At 40.2% G+C, this 19,374-nt stretch overlaps 1 protein-coding gene and 1 pseudogene across 1 annotated transcript; one reads left to right on the top strand and one right to left on the bottom strand.

Annotated features, from left to right (window-relative positions):
- The window catches only part of LOC103164169, a 44,883-nt pseudogene extending 31,522 nt beyond the window's left edge, over nucleotides 1-13,361 (top strand).
- On the bottom strand, nucleotides 1,794-2,720 carry LOC100754327 (olfactory receptor 7E24-like). Its single transcript, XM_027386512.1, has one exon. It carries the CDS (start codon nucleotides 2,718-2,720, stop codon nucleotides 1,794-1,796), a length of 927 nt encoding a protein of 308 aa, XP_027242313.1.
- Nucleotides 13,362-19,374: the final 6,013 nt, after the last annotated feature.

Here is a 19,374-nt window from a genome sequence, read left to right as displayed (position 1 = left end):
GACGGATTTTGCGAAGTTTTGTCATACACCCAAAGAGATGCAATGTGACCCAGGAAGAGTAGAGAGTAGTAGGTGAATAGCTCCAATTTCTCGATGTCATCTGGCCGGAAAATGTCCAAGATATCCTTGATAATCTCCCCCTGGGAAGTCACAAATCTCCAACTTCACGAAGCACAGCTACACAGAGTCTTTCCTCTCCAGGGCCCACTGCAACAAGCATGTTTGGTGTTCTTTCAGGTGGAACCTGAGGCGAAGGTCAGTGACCACCTTCACATCCGGCCTCATGTCATTGTCTTACTTCTCACTTTCATTCTCTGTAGAGAAGTACCAGTTCTTTCGGCTAGCCCATACATTAAGGGAATCCTGGTTCACATTCCTCAAGTCAACTACTCGAAGCTTCCACCTACTTCTGTGCCTGCAGAAATTCCACATCACCAGAACATCTTGCAACAACTCCACATTGAGTTTCTTCATCAGGGCCCCCACAGGGAGGTAGGAAAAGGGCCAGGCTGCTACCATTGCCTTCAGTAGTTGCATGTGTCTACCAGTGAAGGCCTCCTTGAACACTGGTGGGAAGAGATGAGGGGGCATGTACTCCAGAGTAGAGATGATTGAGGCCTCATTCAACAGCAAGCTTTGCATTGCCAGATGTTGGAGCATGGGTGGGTTGTAGATGCTCATCCTGATAGATCTAAAGTCAGAAGGAACCTGATATGGACAGTGGTTATAGAGCTCCTATTGCTAGCAGGGCCAAGACTCCAGGACCCAGGACTCCTCAGCACAGTCAATCAGTGACTTTTGCTCCAGGACTCTGAGATCTCTTTTATCTTCTTGAACAAAGGATTAAGCTCCATTCAACTTCCTGGTGCTCTATTCTCCTCAAAATGTACTTTTTGAAATTTACCCTGCTCAGCTTGCTACTTTTCATTATATATCATCATTAGAGTTACCATTAATATCTACACAGCAGAGTATTACTAGGTTGCTTTGGAATTTCTTCTGCCAATGAAATTAATCCAAGAGTCATCACTTTAGGCACAAGCACTTTTCAGACAAGGGCAAAAGGCAGCAACTTCACCAAAATAAGACAATAATTATCTCTAGGCAGCCTACTGAAATGCTTCTCTGAAAACTCTTGACTGAGCTCCAACAGTTCAAATTACTCTAATCACCTCTGTTTTCCATGCTGCTACTAGTATGGCCCATTAAGTTATGATTAAAGCATTCCTGCTTTCACAACCTGAAGTACCAAAGTCTAAAATCCTCCAAACAAACACACAGTCTGGCATATCACAGCAATACCACATTCTTTGGTACTAACTTCTGTCTTGATTAGTGTTTTCTATTGCTATGAAGAGACGCCATGACCATAACAACATTTAGTTGGGAAGAATTGCTTATAATTTCAGAGATTCAGTCCATTATCATAGTGACAAGGAACATGGCAGTGTACAGGCCAATATGGTGCTGGGGCTGAGAGAACCTCAACTTGCAGGCAACAGGAAATGGACTGGCTGTCACATTAACAGTGGCTTGAGCAAAAGAGATCTCAAAGACCACCCCCACAATGACACACTTCCTCCTACAAGGGGAAACCTGCTAATAGTGCCATTCCCTTTGAGGGACTTTAATTTCAATCCACCACACAATCCAGCCACACTATGAGCAACCTTAATGAACACCACTACATCATGCAATATTGTAAAGTATCAGTTAGTAATATTGTGAAACATTAACTAGGATTTACACATATAGTTAATATATAAATGTAAATGTGTAAAGAATGTCAATGATCAGAATGCTCTGCTAAGAATATTGCATAAAGCAGTTTTAATGTCTTTGTTCCTCAGGCTGTAAATGAAGGGATTCAACATAGGTGGGACCACAGTATACATCACTGAGGCCACTGCATTACTTCTTGGAGAATGTAACAGAGAGGAGCTGAAGTACACTCCTACTCCTGTTCCATAAAACAGGCAAACAATGGACAAATGAGACCCACAGGTGGAGAAGGTTTTTTGCTTCCCACTTGATGATGATGATCGCATGATGGAGGAAACTATTTTAAAGTAAGAGAAAATGATTCCTGAAACAGGAAGTAACCCAAAGAGAGCACCTATACAGAATCTGACTATGTTATTGGTGGCAGTATCAAAATTGGCAAGTTTAAGGACTTCAGAAGGACCACAAAAGAAGTTGGAAATTTCAGTAATATGGGCACAGTTGGAAAATTTTAATATTGACACATAGTGTAACAGTAATTCTACCAGGCTAAGGAGAAAAGAACCTAGAAGTAAGACACCACAGCAACTAGGATTCATAATGGCCTGGTAATGCAGAGGGTGACAGATAGCCACAAAACGATCAAAGGCCATCACAGTCAGAAGCATGCTATCCATACATGCAAAAATTATAAACAGTGACATCTGTGTCAGGCAGCCCACATAGGAGATGACTGGACAGTGAGTTTGGATGTCCACAATTACCCTGGGAACAGTGGTGGAGATGAAACCAATGTCAACCATGGACAGGCTGGAGAGGAAGAAATACATGGGTGTGTGGAGATGGGAGTCAGAGCTTACTGTCAGGATGATGAGCAGGTTTCCAAACAGGGCCAAGATGTACATGGACAAGAATAGGCCAAAGAGAACAGGCTGTAGGTCTGGATCTTCTGAGAGTTGAATGAAGTGTAATTCTGGCACAGATGTTGTGTTCTGCATGGTTTCATTTCTTGAGCATCTTTCAGAGGAAATCAAAATATTGTAACAAGGTTACCAGCATGCATGTAGACCTTCATTAACAGTTGAGTTAAGTAAGTACAAATACTGATATTTTCTCAAGCTTATTGTGACATCATTGGTAATTACTCAGTCGTGGCAAATGCCATACTCTAAATAGTCTTTTGTTCATACCACATGTGTTACCTGTTATGAGAGCCATAATGAATACAGTAATCTAGATGATGTGAGGCCAGAATTACTGTAAACAGATGGCCTATAGTAACAGTAAAATAAAGCAAACACCTTTAAGACAAAATGGGTATTTTGTAGAAGCCTTGCTTTAGCAAAATGTCAATCAAATAAAACAAAACCCTGAAGCAATTAAACATGTCTTTTTATTACAAAAACATGGAACAAGTTTATTTTTCTTAGAATATATCTGACAGTATGAAATCTGAGTTTCTAAATAATAATTTATGATTCCTACCCAGAAAAATATTTTCTGGTTCCAGTGTCTTCAACACATTTCTTCTTTTCATTGACTTAAAAAAAATGTTCTCCATTTTTTGTTTGAAGACTTAAGTAAGCCTTTGTTAAAAATATATTTAAATTCTTAAAACCAATTAATATATGTATTTATTGTTTCCTTTAGTCTATCAATTTTTTATAAATATGTTTTAGTTAAATCCACATTATCACAGAACATTTCTGTTCACAGCTGCTAAGACATCCAGTATGTGAAAAATAATGAAAAGTCTGCCCAGACCAGAAGGCCCACCCTGAGTCAGGAGGCACCGCACCCTTATTCCTCCTCCATGCTCTGCCCTCTGCCTGCCACCTGAGTGAGTCTGGGCACGGCTCTGCCCTCAGCCTCCCCCATCACCTCCTGACAGGTTTTTCCTTAGACTCCCCCTGGACAAGAGTGGACCTGCCCAGACCAGAAGGCCCATCCTGAGTCCAGACACAACTCAACCTTGTCCCTGATCTGCCCTCTGCCCTCTGCCCTCTGCCCTCTGCCTGCTTCCTGACCCTGAGTCTGAGCCTGCTGCATGAGCGTGAGCCCTCTGCCTGCCACCTGAGAGAGGAAGAGACCCTACCTGCACCCACTGCAAGAAGAGATGGAAAGAAGACAGAATAAGAACACACTCAACAAAAAATGACCAATATGACACCACCAGAATCTAGGGACTCCACACTAGCAAGAACTGAAAAGCCAAACACAGAGGATGAAGAAGAGATGGACCTTAAAAATTATCTTATGAAGATGATAGAGACCATTAAAGAGGAAACAAGAAAATCCCTTAAAGAAATAGAAGAAAAAACAAGCAAAAATTACATGAAATGGAGGAAAATACAAACCAAAAAATCCAAGAAATAAACAAATCTCTTAAAGATTCTAAAGAAAGCAAAGAAAAAAACAACCAAACAAGTGAAGGAAAAAATTCAAACAGTTCATGGTTTGAAAGCAGAATTAGAAACAATACAGAAAACACAGAATGAGGGGATGCTGGGGGGAAAAAAAGTTGGGTAAACGATCAGGAACCACTGATGTAAGCATATCCAATAGAATACAAGAGATGGAAGAGAGAATTTCAGGTATTGAAGACTCATTAGAGGATATAAAGTCATCCACCAAAGAAAATCTCAAGTCCAACAAATCCCTAACACAAAATATCCAGAAAATATGGGACACCGTGAAAAAACCAAACCTAAGAATAATAGGTACAGAAGAAGGTGAAGAAATTCAGCTCAAAGGTACAGAAAACATATTCAACAAAATCATAGAAGAAAACTTCCCCAACCTAAAGAAGGATATGCCTATGAAAATACAAGAAGCTTACAGAACACCAAATGAATTGGACCACAAAAAGAAGTCCCCTCACCACATAATAATCAATACACCAAACTTACAGAATAAAGAAAAATATTAAGAGCATCAAAAGAAAAAGGCCAAGTAACATATAAAGGCAGACCTATCTAAATTACACCCAACTTCTCAATGGAAACCTTGAAACCCAGAAGATCCTGGAAAGATGTCCTACGAATGCAAAGGGAACATGGATGCCAACCCAGACTACTGTACCCAACAAAGATTTCAATCACTGTAGATGGAAAAAATAAGATCTTCCATGACAAAACCAGATTTAAGCAATACATATCCACAAATCCAGCCCTATAGAAATTACTGGAAGGAAAACTCCAACACAATGAAGATAATATGCTCAAAAAACCATATGCAATAGATAATCCCACTTGACCAAACACTAAAAAATGAGTGGGGAAATCCACACACAATAACACCACCAACAACAAATCCAATACAAACAAGAATCAACAATCAATGGTCATTAATATCTCTCAATATCAATGATCTTCACTTGCCTATAAAAAGACACAGGCTAACAAAATGGATACGAAGACAGAATCCATCCTTCTGCTGTGTACAAGAAACACACCTCAACTACAAAGACAGATGGCACCTCAGAGTAAATGGTTGGGAAAAGATTTTTCTAATCAAATGGACCCAAAAAAAAGCTGGTGTAGAAATTTCAGAAATGAAAAGGGAACATAACAACAGACACTGAGAAAATCCAGAGAATCATCAGGTCATACTTTGAAAACTTGTACTCTACAAAATTCAAAAATCTAAAGGAAATGGAAAAAATTCTGTATAGATACCACTTACCAAAATTAAATCAAGAACAGATAAACAATTTGAGCAGACCTATAACCCCTAATAAAATAGAAGCAGGCATCAAAAAATCTACCAACCAAAGAAAAAGCCAGGACCAGATGGTTTCAGTGCAGAAATCTACCAGAAATTCAAAGAAGATCTAATACCAGCACTCCTCAAATTGTTCCACACGATAGCAGCAGAAAGGATATTGCCAAGCTCCTTCTATGAGGCAACAATTACCTTGGTACCCAAACCACACAAAGACACAACTAAAAAAGAAAACTACAAACCAATATCCTTCATGAATATCGATGCAAAAATATTCAACAAAATACTGGCAAAGTGAATCCAAGAACACATCAGAGAAATCATCCACCATGATCAAGTTGGCTTTATCCCAGGAATGCAGGGACAGTTCAACATATGAAAATCCATCAATGTAATCCACCACATGAACAAACTGAAAAGGGAAAACCACATGATCATCTCGCTAGATGCTGAAAAATCCTTTGACAAAATCCAATGTCCCTTCACGATAAAGGTCTTGGAGAGATCGGGAATAACTGGAGCATACGTAAACATGATAAAAGTAAAATACAGCAAACCACAGCCAACATCAAACTAAATGGAGAGAAACTCAATGAGATTCCTATAAAATCAGGAACAAGACAAGGTTGTCCACACTCTCCATACCTCTTAAATATTGTACTTGAATTCTTAGCTAGAGCAATAAGACAACAAAAGGAGATGAAGGGGATACAAATTGGAAAGGAAGAAGTCAAATTTTCACTATTTGCAGATGATATGATAGTTTACATAAGTGACCGGAAAAACACTACCAGAGAACTACTACAGTTGATAAACACCTTCAGCAAAGTGGTAGGATACAAGATTAACTAAAAAAAAACTCAGCAGCCCTACTATATACAGAAGATAAGGGTACTAAGAAAGAAGTAGGAGAAACATCACCTTTTACAATAGCCACTAACAAAATAAAATATGTTGGGGTAACACTAACCACAAATGAGAAAGACCTGTATAGTAAGAACTTTGAGTCTTTAAAGAAAAAAATTAAAGAAGATACCAGAAAATGGAAAGATCTCCCATGCTCTTGGATTGGTAGGATCAACATAGTAAAAATGGCAATCTTGCCAAAAGCAATCTACAGATTCAGTGCAATTCCCATCAAAATCCCAACACAATTCTACACAGATCTTGAAAGAATAACACTCAGCTTCATATAGAGAAACAAAAAAAAACCCAGGATAACCAAAACAACCCTGTACAATAAAGGAACTTCCAGAGGCATCACCATCCCTGACTTCAAGCTCTATTATAGAGCCATAGTCCTGAAAACAGCTTGGTATTGGCAGAAAAGTAGACAGGTTGTCCAATAGAATTGAATTGAAAACCCTGATATTAGCCTACATACCTATGACCACCTGATTTTTGACAAAGAAGCTAAAGTTATACAATGGAAGGAAAAAAGCATCTTCAACAAATGGTGTTGGCATAACTGGATTTGGACATGTAGAAGATTGCAGTTAGATGCATACCTATCACCATGCACAAAACTTAAATCCAAATGGATCAAAGACCTCAACATAAATTCTGCCACACTGAACCTCCTAGAAGAGAAGGTGGGTGATACCCTTGAACAAATTGGTACAGGAGACTGCTTTCTGAACATAACATCAGTAGCACAAACATTGAGATCGACAATTAATAAATGGGACCTCCTGAAACTGAGAAGCTTCTATAAAGAAAAGGACACAGTCATCAAGACAAAACACCAGCCCACAGACTGGGAAAAGATACTCACCAACCCTACATCTGACAGAGGGCTGAGCACCAAAATATACAATGAACTCAAGAAGCTAGCCACCAAAACACCAAACAATGAAATTAAAAGATAGAGTGCAGAACTATATAGAGAATTCTCAACAGAGGAATCTAAAATGGCTGAAAGACACTTGAGAAAGTGCTCAACATCCTTAGCCATCAGAGAAATGCAACTCAATACCACTCTAAGATACCATCTTACTCCTGTCACAATGGCTAAAATCAAAAACACCAATAACAGTTTATGCTGGACAGGATGTAGAGAAAGGGGAACACTCCTCCACTGCTGGTGGGAGTGCCAAATCGTACAGCCTTTTTGGAAATCTGTATGGCAATTCCTCAGGAAAAGGAAATCACTCTACCACAAGATCCAGCAATTCCACTCTTAGGCATATACCCAAAGTATGCACATTCTTACAATAAGGACATATGTTCAATGATGTTCATAGCAGCATTATTTGTAATAGCCAGAACCTGGAAGCAACCCAGATGCCCCTCAACTGAAGAATGGATAGAGAAAATGTTATACATTTACACAATGGAGTAGTACTCAATGGAAAAAAACAATGGAATCTTGAAATTCACAGGCAAATGGATGGAACTAGAAGAAACCATCCTGAGTGAGGTAACCCAGTCACAAAAAGATAAACATGGTATGTACTCACTCATTTTTGATTTTTAGACATAGAGCAAAGGATCACTGGTCTACATTTCACACTACCAGAGGAGCTAGGAAACAAGTAGGAACCCAAGAGAAGATTGTATAGTCCCTTGATGAAGGGGATGGGGACAAGAACCCCTGACCAAAGTGGGAGCCTGGGGGCAGGGAAAGGAAAGAGAACCTTCATCCTGTTGCTGTTCGAAGCAGAAAGAGACAACCCCCAGCGAAGCACTGAACCACACTACTGGAATTCAGTTGTGGAGAGGCAGGAGGGATGAGCAATGGGGATGGAGAGACCGGCAGAAACAGTGGACCTGACCTATTGATAGCATGGAGACCCTTGTCATAAATCTGCAGCAGCACTGGACCAAACCAAGCCCTTTGAATGTGGGTGCCAGCTAGCAAGCCAAGACAGTCTATGGGACCTCTAACAGGGGAGCCAGTCTTTATCCCTAGAGCACAATGGACTTTGGGAGTCCATTCCCTATGGAGGGATACTATTGTAGCCCAGATACAGCAAGGAGGGCCTACGCCCTCCCCCAAAAAGATTTGACAGACTTTGAAGGTCCCTGGTAGAGGGCCTCACTATCCCTGGGGAGGAGTTGGATGAGTGGGTTGGGGAGGCTGGTGGGGAACATGGGAGGATGGGAGGGCAAGGGAATGGGGGTGGATATGTAAATATGAGTAGTAATTAAAGAATAAAAAAAAAGAATCAAAGAATCACACAGTTCCAAGTCACAAGAGTTTCCCTCTCACAAAGCCATGGGTTGAAAGGGAGAAGTAGTAGCTGTGCCACCAACACTCACGTCCACTGTCACCCAGGAGACAGTAGGACCAAGGGCAAAAAGAAAAAGAAAAAGAATGAAATGTTATTAAATACAGTTGAACTTTCATGCTACAAGGCCAATTTGGGGAGATCGTCTCCACAAAATCTAAGCAAAAAATCTTGTATAAAAACACGATTTTCCTGTGTCTACACAATGCCACTGATTTCCTTAAGTGCAGACAGCTTGACCCAGAGCCCTAGTATCAGTCCTCTCCTCTGCAGACAGTAAAGTGATTCCCATGTGAGTCAGCCTGGTACATACATGTCCATGTTCTTACTTCAGCTACAGAGGAAATTTCTGCTCCACTTTTATATCAGAGCACACTTAATTACTCAAAAGTTAAACAGGTTAAAATACAAAAAATATTAATGATGTAAGAACATGGGCAATGCTCTAATGGATCCTAAAACACCTTTTCTGTTTTACAGTATAAATTATTGGAGTCATGATATTATCACATATGAATATCATCCACTTTGCATGATGATTTTCCCACTTTATCCATGAAAGATATCCTCCTAGTATGTACCAATAAAAATGGTAAAATCTATCTAGTTATGCTTCTCCAAGATAATACAATATGGAATGCACTCTCTTGTTGAATATATTTCTATTTGTCTCCAATGGTGAAGACAATGACCTTTTGGGAATCAGTGAATTGAGAGAACATTTATGACTCTTTCCATAGCCACATGCTCATACAAACTAATGATAAAATCCCATCTCCATTTGCAAAATGGTAAAAGTTATATTGTACTTCTTTGTTCAAATTAGAAATCCTATGAATACAGAAAATGTGAGCTTATTAGGAAGCATTCCCAAAGGGCACTGGACCATAGAATTATGTGAAACTCTAACATGTGTCTTCACACAATGCACAAAATTTACTTTCCATTTCTTTTCATGCCTGTGCATTCTTCAGGTGAGAGTACATAGAATTTTGACAACCCACTAATGCAGCTATTTAATACCATTAGATGACCCAAAGTTTATAACACCGAATCAAAAACAAAAAATTGATCTTGCATCAATTTCTAGGTCACATTCCTGAATGGAATGAAAATGTAAAAGAAACCAAATACATGGAAGTCAGTGTTTTAGAAGGAGAAAGGGACTACTTAATTTTAAAACATATATCATTCATTTCACATCTGTAGCAATGACTCTTTAGAACCTGTGAAACCAAAAAATGAAAGTTAGAGGTAGTAAATTACATCAATATACAAAAAGTACTTATATAAGGAGGAACGTACATACAAAATATATACTTACTAAAACTTGTTCATATGACAGTCAAGGTGTCTCAGAATAACTAATAACATGTCCTAATTCACATAAATAGATAGCAGAGATGAAATAGTTCAAAACAAATGTGTCATTCTTTGGTTCTGGAGTGGTTCCTTTTGGATTGGTTTTACATTTTTATTCGATTATTTTTATATTTCAAACGATAATATAGTAACATTTTACCTCTTTAAACTCCCAATATATAATCTCACTCACCGCCCTCTACTTCATATTCATGGCTTCAGTGTCCATTCATTATTGCATGTATATATGTGTATCATCATGGATTACTAACCATACAGTCTTAAGAAGATATGTGACAGATAAGGTTTTAGTGGGGTGGGGGTGGGGGTAGGGAAGGATGGGTGGGAGAAGGGAACTGGGAGTGTCATGTAAAACAATCCTGTTTCTAATTCAAATAAAAAAGTTGGAAAAAAAAGAACTTGTCTCAAAAAATTCTAAAGACAAATAAATAAAAATGATATTTTCCCAAAAAAGAAGATATGCAGAGATCTTAACAGCAGGTAGCATTTTAATCTTTAATGTTTTAAACTGCAGATGATACAGGGACATGGCCTCATTTCCTCTTTGAAAACTTGGTGGCTGAGCCTAATAATGATGGAGGCTGCTGACAGCCTCAAAAGTATCCAGAAGAATAGAACTCAGCCTTTATAGATCTGTAAACCCAGCACTTCAGAGGGTGAGGCCAAATGAGTTCCAGTTTACTGAAATCCTGCAGGGAACAGGATGATACCGTTTCTCAAATTACTAGAAAGGCCTGAGTTGAATTGTTATTTCATTGTTTTGAGACTCTACCAAATGCACCTCGAATATACCACCCACAGTTCACACGGCAGAGGTGAACATTTCATTTTAAAGATCTGGAAACCATGCGGGAAGAAGACATGGGTCATTTTTTTTTCAGAATAAAGCATTATACAATGTCTGTTTACTGAAAAGAACATTTTGTTTTTTGATCAAGAAAGTAATTCACACAAGGCTTCACTTGCTTCTATGTAAACTCATGGTACATGTTACAAAAGTATACTGTCTTTGTATTTAAACTTCAGTAATAATAAATATGCAAAAGCTTATACTTTTGAAATTTGGAAGAAATATTCAGATAAAGTAAGACACATAAAGTACAGAGCTCAGATCTTCCAACCAGGGAAGACCTTGATAGTCAAACACACATAGTATCTTTCTTCAAAAGTGTAATTACTGAATCACCATCACCAGCATAGACACAATACTTTATATTGCATATGAAATGACTGAGTTGGCTCTATTTTCTGCTCCTTTGTTATAAGAGTGTGCGGAAAAGACACTGGGAATATTTCATTGAGAATTTCAAGACTGCCATTGCAGATATAAAATCCAAGTAGAAAGGCTCAAATTACCATTGCACACAATACACCACCATGCTGATCAAATTATTATAGCTCATATTATTAGGAAGAAATAATAACCTTTAAAAATAAAATAATAATAATATGTTAATAATTCTTGTAGTTTCTTCTTCATCCTCAATTCCCTCAGAACTTACATGAATAAACTGTAGGCCTGTGCAGCCATGATGAAGCACTGTGAATATGATGAACCTCCCTTGCTTGTTGACTGGTGAAGGCACAAGCTCACTCTTGAATCCTGAGTGACTATAATAGAAAGATCTTCCTGATACTGAACATTGTAGGAAGGACAAATAGGGTTATGTAGTCCTGGATTACAGAGAACAAGCTGATGGCCTGGAGGGACCTGCTGACTAATTACTCTTAAGGAACCTTAGAAACTCAATGCACAGAGCTGGTGATTACACATACTGGTCCACAATATTGAAATATCTAAGGAATTCCTGGTGTTAATGGAGGGAGCAGAAGAGATGTTGAATGTTCTCAAGAGGTTAGCTATGAGGTTTCTTTGATGTCCTAAATTTTTTATTTCCACTTTTATTTCAGGTTGGGCTCTCTTTAGTAGTTTTTATTATTATTATTATTGAATTCTACTGAATGTACTCTCCTGTGTCTGCAGAAACCTTTTTCTTTCCTGTGTGACAATCCAAAGGCCAGAAATTCACCATGTCTATTCTCAAGATTCATGCCAGAGAGATCTTTCACTCTTGGGAAATCCCACTGTTGACGTTGATCTCTGCACCTCAAAAGGTCTCACCCAGCCTTCCCGGCCCAACAGTGCCTTCAATGATATCCCCAGAACTCTGTGACAATGATAACATGTGCTGCTATGCAATGGGGTCTCAAAGGTTATAGAGCACATCAATAAAAGTATTGTACATGATCTGGGATGAAAGAAACTGAATGTTGTCAAACAAAAGAAGATGGACAAACTGATCATCAAGATGGATGGCACTGAAAATAAGTCTAAATTTGGAGCAAATGTGACAATGGAAGTGTCCATGGCTATCTCAAAAGTTGGTGCCATAGAAAAGGGGGTGTCCCTGCACCCGCACATCAATGACTTGGCTGGCATCCCTTAAGTCATACTGCTGGGCCCAACTTCCAATGTGACCAATGGTGGTCCTCATGTTGGCAACAAGCTGGTCCTACAAGAGTTCATGACCCTGACTGTCATGGTGTCCAGGTTCTGTGAAGCCATGTGCATTGGAGCAAAGGTTTATCACAACCTGAAGAATGTCATCAAGAAGAAATAAGGGAAGGAAGCCTCCAATGTGAGTGATAAGGACAAGTTTGTGCCTAAAATCCTAGAGAACAATAAAGTTTTGGAGCTGTGGAAGGCCACAATTGAAAAGGCCACCTACACTGACCAGTGTGTCATTGCCTTGGACATGGCTGCCTCTGAATTCTTCAGGTCTGGAAAGTATGACCTGGACTTCAAGTCTCTATGACTCCAACAGGTACATCATGCCCGACTAGATGGCGGACCTATATAAGTAATTCATCTGGGAGTATCCAGTAGTGTCCAATGAATATCCCCTTGACAAGGATGACAGGAGGCTTGGCAAAAGTTCACAGCTAGTGCAGGCATCCAGCAATAACCATCCCTGCATGGAGTGCCAAGGCTGTGGCAGAGCAATCCCAAAACTGCCTCCTGCTCAGATGAACTAGACTGGTCTCTGGGACCAAGTCTCTGCAGGAATATAAGCTGGCCCAGTCCAATGTTTGGGTTTCATGCAGTTCCATGTGTCTGGGGACACAGAAGATACTTTCATAACTGACCTCTTGTTGGTGTTCTGCATGGGGTATATCAGGACTGGTGCACCTTGTTTATCTAAACACCCAGCAAAGTAAAATCAGGTCCTTAGAATCAAGGGAGAGATGAACAGGGATTCCAAGTTTGCCAGCAGGAACTTCAGCAATCCTCTGGAGAAGTGAAGGTGGGACTGCAGATCCCTGAAGTTAGCATCTGCCTAGACCTTTACCTGATGTCTTGGAGATGAATCCAAGGCTGGACCAGTGCTTGCCGATTCCATGCTACAACTTCCTTAGGTATTTAAAGCCACACCTGACCACCAGGACCATTGCTGGAAACCCCAGATTTGCAATCATGTGATTTGTCCAAATCATTGTTTCTGTCAATTCACTTCCCAGGTAGTGTCTGGAGCCTTCATAAGTCCAGTGTAATCTCTAGGGTGGCCACAGGCAAGACCCCACCTCAGTGGTTCTACATGCAAAATAAGCCTCAGTGACCACAAAATGAATGAATGCATTAATGGATAAATTTTACTTCCATACCTTGAATATTTTCCTTTTTATTTAAATTAGAATCAATCTTATTTTACATTTCAATCCTAGTTCCCTCTCCCTCCCATCCTCACATGCCCCCCTATCAACCCCCATCCCATCCCCCTTCTGTTCCCCAGGGAGGGTGAATCCTTCCATGGATGAGCATCAAAGTCTGTCACATCATTTGGGGTAGAGCCGAGGCCCTCCCCCATGTATCAAGGCTGATAGAGTATCCCTTGATGAGGAATGGGCTCCCAAAGTCCATTTGTACACTAGGGATAAATACTGGTTCCACTACCAGAGGCCCCATAGACTGTCCAGCCTCCTAAATGACACCCACATTAAGGGGGCCTGGTTCAGTCCTGTGCTGGTTTCCCAGCTGTCAATCTGGGGAACATGAGCTCCCCCATGGTCATGTCAGCTGTTTCTGTGGGTTGCCCTAGCATTGTCTTGATCTCTTTGCTCACCACATCTCCCTCTCTACAACTGGATTCCAGAACTTCGGCTCAGTGCTTAGCTGTGGGTCTCTGCTTCTGCTTCCATCAGCTACTGGATGAAGGCTCCAGGATGGCATATAAAGTAATCATCAATGTCATTATAGGGAAAGGGCATTTAAGGTAGCTTCTCCACTATTGATTAGATTGCTAGTTGGGGTCATCCTTGTAGATCTCTGGATATTTCCCTAGTTCCATTTTTCTCTTTAAACCTATAATGGCTCCCTCTATTAAGGTATCTCTTTTTTCACTCTCCTCTATTTTCCTCCACTCAATCTTTCTGCTCCCTCATGTCATCCTCCTCCTCCTTTTCTTCCCTCCTCTTATCCTCCCTTCCTCCCCCCCCCCCGACTCCCAATTTGTTCAGGAGCTCTTGTCCCTTTCTACTTCTCTAGGGGACCATTCATACCTTGAATTTTTTCATCATTTCATTCTAAAGTTTTCGTTTTCACAGACTTTATTTTTCGTATCTTCTTCATTCATATCCTCTGTAAGATCCTTGAACATATTCATAATTGCTATTTTTAAGTCCTTGTATTGTGCTTCAGCTATATTGTATTTCTCAAGGACTCCAGAAATGGAATTATTGGCTTCTGGTAGAGGCTTGTTGTCTTGGGTTCATGTTTGTGTCCTTGCATTGGGGTCTAAGAATCTGGAGCTACGAAGTGTGAGGTGTTTCCTGGTGTTGGTATCTGGTCTTGTCCTTGGTAGTGGGTATTCCATTCTTTGGTTGCTGTTACCCTCCCTGGATCCTAGGCAAGTGTGGTAGCTGTGGAGTCTTTGGTTAAGAGTACTTCTGTGGGTAGGTCATTGGCAGAAAGAAATGGAGATGGGCTAGAGGTAAGGCTGAGAAGAGTGTGGTAAAGAGATAAGGGCATGTGTCCACACCAACAGACAGAGTCCCCAGGAAATGTAGGTGATGCAGAAGGAGGGGCTCCTGAAGATAGAGTCAGTCCCACCTTGTCCCATAGTCGTTTAGTCCCAAATAAACACACAGAGGCTTATAGAATTATGAACTGTTTGGCCATTGTCTCAGGCTTCTTATTGTCTAGTTCTCTCTTAATTATTAAACCATTTCTATTAAATTATGAAAAGCCCCAAGGCTGTAGCTTATCCATAATGGTCCAGTATGTAACTCCTTTGGTGGCTACATGGTGTCTCTCTGGGAGCTCCTCTCTGCATAGCTCTTCATGAATTCTCCTTGTCTGGTAACCCTGCCTATACTTTCTGCCTGGCTACATACTGTCTGTTCATTGGTTGAAACAGCTTTATTCATCAACCAATAAGAGAAACATACATTCACAACATACAGAGGGACATCCACCATCAGGCTCTTGCAAAGAGACTGCAGTGGGATAAATAATAAGTCTTGAGAGACAAGGGTGAACGGGCAAGTGAAACCCTGGTTCTGAACCAAAATGGAGTTTGATTGGGAGAAGCAGTTCCTGCACAAAGGCTACTATAGGACTAAGAGTAAGTCTGAAGAAAGAATAATGGAGGTCAGGAAGAACAGTGAAAATTCTCTGCCTGAGGCCCAGAGTAGAGCAGCCACTGGAGATTCATGGTGGAATATGTTTGTGGGAATTGATGGCCCAGAAAAAGGAATAAGGATGGGGTATAAGGAAAGATTGAGATAGTTATCAGCAAAGACCTAGCTGATATTGAACCAAGTAGCAGAGTCCTCATGAGGTAGGGTGAGAGGAGGGGCTCCTGCAAGCAGGCTGCTACAGGACTGCGAGACTGGAAAACATGATAATGGCAGACAGAAAAGAGTTTGAAAATTGCCCATCTGAGTCCCAGCCCTGTGTGATCAATGGTAGACAGTGTTTGTGAAGATCAAAGCTGACACAAAGGAATGCAGATAGACTGAAAGGGAAGGCTGAGGGAGTTGACAGGAAAGCTAAACCTGGTCTACACCAAGAGTAGACCAGTCACTCACCTATTCTTCCAACTAGTATAAGTGGTGCTTATGCCTGTATGGACTACTGATGTTTCTGGGCATGGTTGTCCAAGAGGAGGAGGATGTGGTAGGTGTGAGTGGGTGCCAGAGTGGGTCTTGTGAGAACAGAGTCCAGTGAGTGGCAGAAGTGGTGGTGCAGCCTGCACACAGGTCTCTCAGATGTTGGCCTGTTGCTGGGGTCTGCACCAGAGCAATGGGATTCCACTAGATTTGGGTGCAGGAACAAAACTGCCTTGCTGCTACTGAGATAGGAGAGGGAGATTTATATTTCTTAAATTTAATTTTATAATGGAATGTCTTTCTCCATCACTTATTTAAAATTTTAATTGACTGCATTAGTGAGATGCCATCTGTATTCTCTTAGAGTTTGTAGAACATTCTACCTGACCCTTTGGGATATAAGAGTCTTGATTGAGAAGCCAGGTGTTATTCTAATATAGGTCTGCTGCCTTCATGATATTTGGCCTTTTTTCCTTGCAGCCTTAATATGCTTTATTTTTCTGCATAATTACTGGTTTCATTATTAGGTGTTCTGGGGAACTTCATTTCTGGTTATGTCTCTTTGGATTTTGGAATGCTTCTAGTACTTTAATATGAACCTCTTTATTTATGTTTTGGAAATGTTCTCCTGTGGATTTGTTGAAAATATTTCTGTGCCCTTGACCTGGGCATCTTCTTTTTCCTTTATTCCCATTATTCTTAGGTTAGATGTTTTCACAGTGTCCCAGACTTTCTTAGTGTTTTGTTTCTGGCTTTTTTACATTTAGCACTTTTTTGCTGGGGTATCCCTGTTTTTCTGTCTTGGCTTCAATGTCTGAGACTGTCTCTTTCATCTCTTGTATTAGTGAAGCTTGTCCAGTAGTTTTTAGGTCCAAAATTTTTCATTTCACATCTCACCTCAGTTTAGGTATTCGTTTTCAATACTATCTTCATTTTCATAGCTTGAACTGTTTTCTTGATATCATTTCACAGATTATTTTTCATATTCCATGAATGCATTCACTTGTATATTCTTTATGCACCTGAAATGTATATGAATGCTATTTTGAAGTCCTTGTCCTGTGCTTAAGCTTTAATGCATTACTCAGGGCCTATTGTATTGTTTGCTATATACTAGAGTGCATATTGCTCTGATTGTTAGTGATTATCTATTTACACTGGTGTATAGGCATCTTGGCTTGCAATGATTGTCATTTTAGATGCCAATATATGGTCTTCTATTTGTTGGGTCAGTGCTTTGTTCATTGGTTTCAGTTTCTTCCTCTGGTTCTTAATACAGTGTGGTGATTGAGGGTTGCCAGGCAGGAAATGCTTCTGTGATACATGTGTCACCACTGGGTGTTCTTGGTACAATGTGATTTTAGGTATTGGAAGCTGACAACTGGGATTATGTGTGGACTAGAAAGGGGAGTTTTCTAGGGTCCACATGTAGGAAAAAAAGCAGGATATGCCAAAAGGATCTGCCTAGATCCTTGGGAATGTGGGCACACAGGGATTAGAGGCCAGGCCTTGTAGTCTCTGGTACAGGGTTGAGGAATAGGATGGTAGATTAGAACTGAAATTCAGGAGGATGCCCAGATGATCCCCTAGACTGTGTGACTGTGGATTTCCAAGAAATTTTTGTGGTGCTAGAGTCTAAGACAAAGGGATGTGGTCCTGAGGGAGGCTATAAGTGATCTGCCTGTTCCACTGGAAGTAGGAGCAGAGAGTCTCTTTGCTGTTTAATTTCTCATGTTTCTATGCAAAGCTAATTATTGGCATTCAATGTCACAGTACTTGAAAGAAAATAATATATGAAAGAGGCCAGGGTCATGATGAAATATGACCACTTTATTTTAAAAAAACACAGAGCAATCTACAGAGTCAGTGCAATTCCCATCAAAATCCCAGCACAATTCTTCACAGACCATGAATGGACAATATATTGAAAAACAAAACCTCAAGATAGCAAAAACAACCCTGTACAATAAAGGAACTTCTAGAAGCATCGCCATCCCTGACTTCAAGCTCTACTATAGAGCTATCGTAATGAAAACAGCTTTGTATTGTCACAAAAACAGACAGGTAGACCAATGGGATTGATTGAAGACCCTGATATTAATCCACACACCTATGAACACCTGGTTTTTGACAAAAAAGCTAAAATTATAAAAAGGAAAAAAGAAAGCATCTTCAACAAATGGTGCTGGCATAACTGGATGCTGACATGTAGAAGATTGCATATAGATCTGTATCTATCTCCATGCACATCTCTTAAGTCCAAATGGATCAAAGACATCAGCATAAATCCAGCCAACTGAACCTCTTAGAAAAGAAAGTGGGAGGTACCCTTGAACAGATTGGCACAGGAGACCACTTCTTGAACATAATGCCACTAGCACAGACACTGAGATCAACAATTAATAAATGGGATCTTCTGAAACTGAGACGCTTCTGTAAGGCAAAAGACACAGTCAATAAGACAAAATGATAGCACACAGAATGGGTAAAGATCGTCACCAACCCCACATCTGACAGAAGGCTGATTTCCAAAATATACAAAGAACACAAGAAGCTAGTCACCAAAACACCAAATAATTTGATTAAAAAGTGGGGTACACAGTCTGATAGTTGGAATACCAGCATGGGACTGATCCAGACCCAATGAACATGGGTTTCTGTGAGGAAACCTCAGAAATCTATGGGACCTCCTGTAGAAACCCAGTATTTATCCCTAGCATAGGTATGGACTTTGGGAGCCCAGTCCATATAGAGGAATACTCCCTGAGCCAAGACCCACGGGGGTGGGCCTAGGCCCTACCCCAAAGGAAACGAAAGACTCTGATGACACCCTATGGAAGAAGGCCTCACCATCCAGGGGGAGCAGAAAAGATATGTGACAGATAAGGTTTTACTTGGGGGGGGACAAGTAGGGGAGGTCGGGTGGGAGAAGGGAAATGGGATTGTCATGTAAAACAATCCTGTTTCTAATTCAAATTAAAAAAAGTTGAAAAAAAGTGGAGTACAGAACTAAACAGAGAATTCTCAATAGAGGAATCTAAAATGGCTAAAAGACACTTAAGAAATTGCTCAATATCATTAGCCATCAGGGAAATGCAAATCAAAACAACTCTGAGATACCATCTTACACCTATCAGAATGGCTAAAATCAAAACCATCAATGGCAGTTTATGCCAGAGAGGATGTGAAGAAAGGGGAATGCTTCTCT

Source organism: Cricetulus griseus (genome assembly GCF_003668045.3).
Source record: "Cricetulus griseus strain 17A/GY chromosome 1 unlocalized genomic scaffold, alternate assembly CriGri-PICRH-1.0 chr1_1, whole genome shotgun sequence".
Taxonomy (NCBI): Eukaryota; Metazoa; Chordata; class Mammalia; order Rodentia; family Cricetidae; genus Cricetulus; species Cricetulus griseus.
Note: the sequence above shows the minus strand (reverse complement) of the source record. Positions and strands in the feature narration are given on the sequence as shown.

Bases quoted from the DNA above. Each gene is read 5' to 3' on its own strand.
- LOC100754327 (XM_027386512.1), bottom strand. From the start codon at position 2,720: ATGCAGAACACAACATCTGTGCCAGAATTACACTTCATTCAACTCTCA.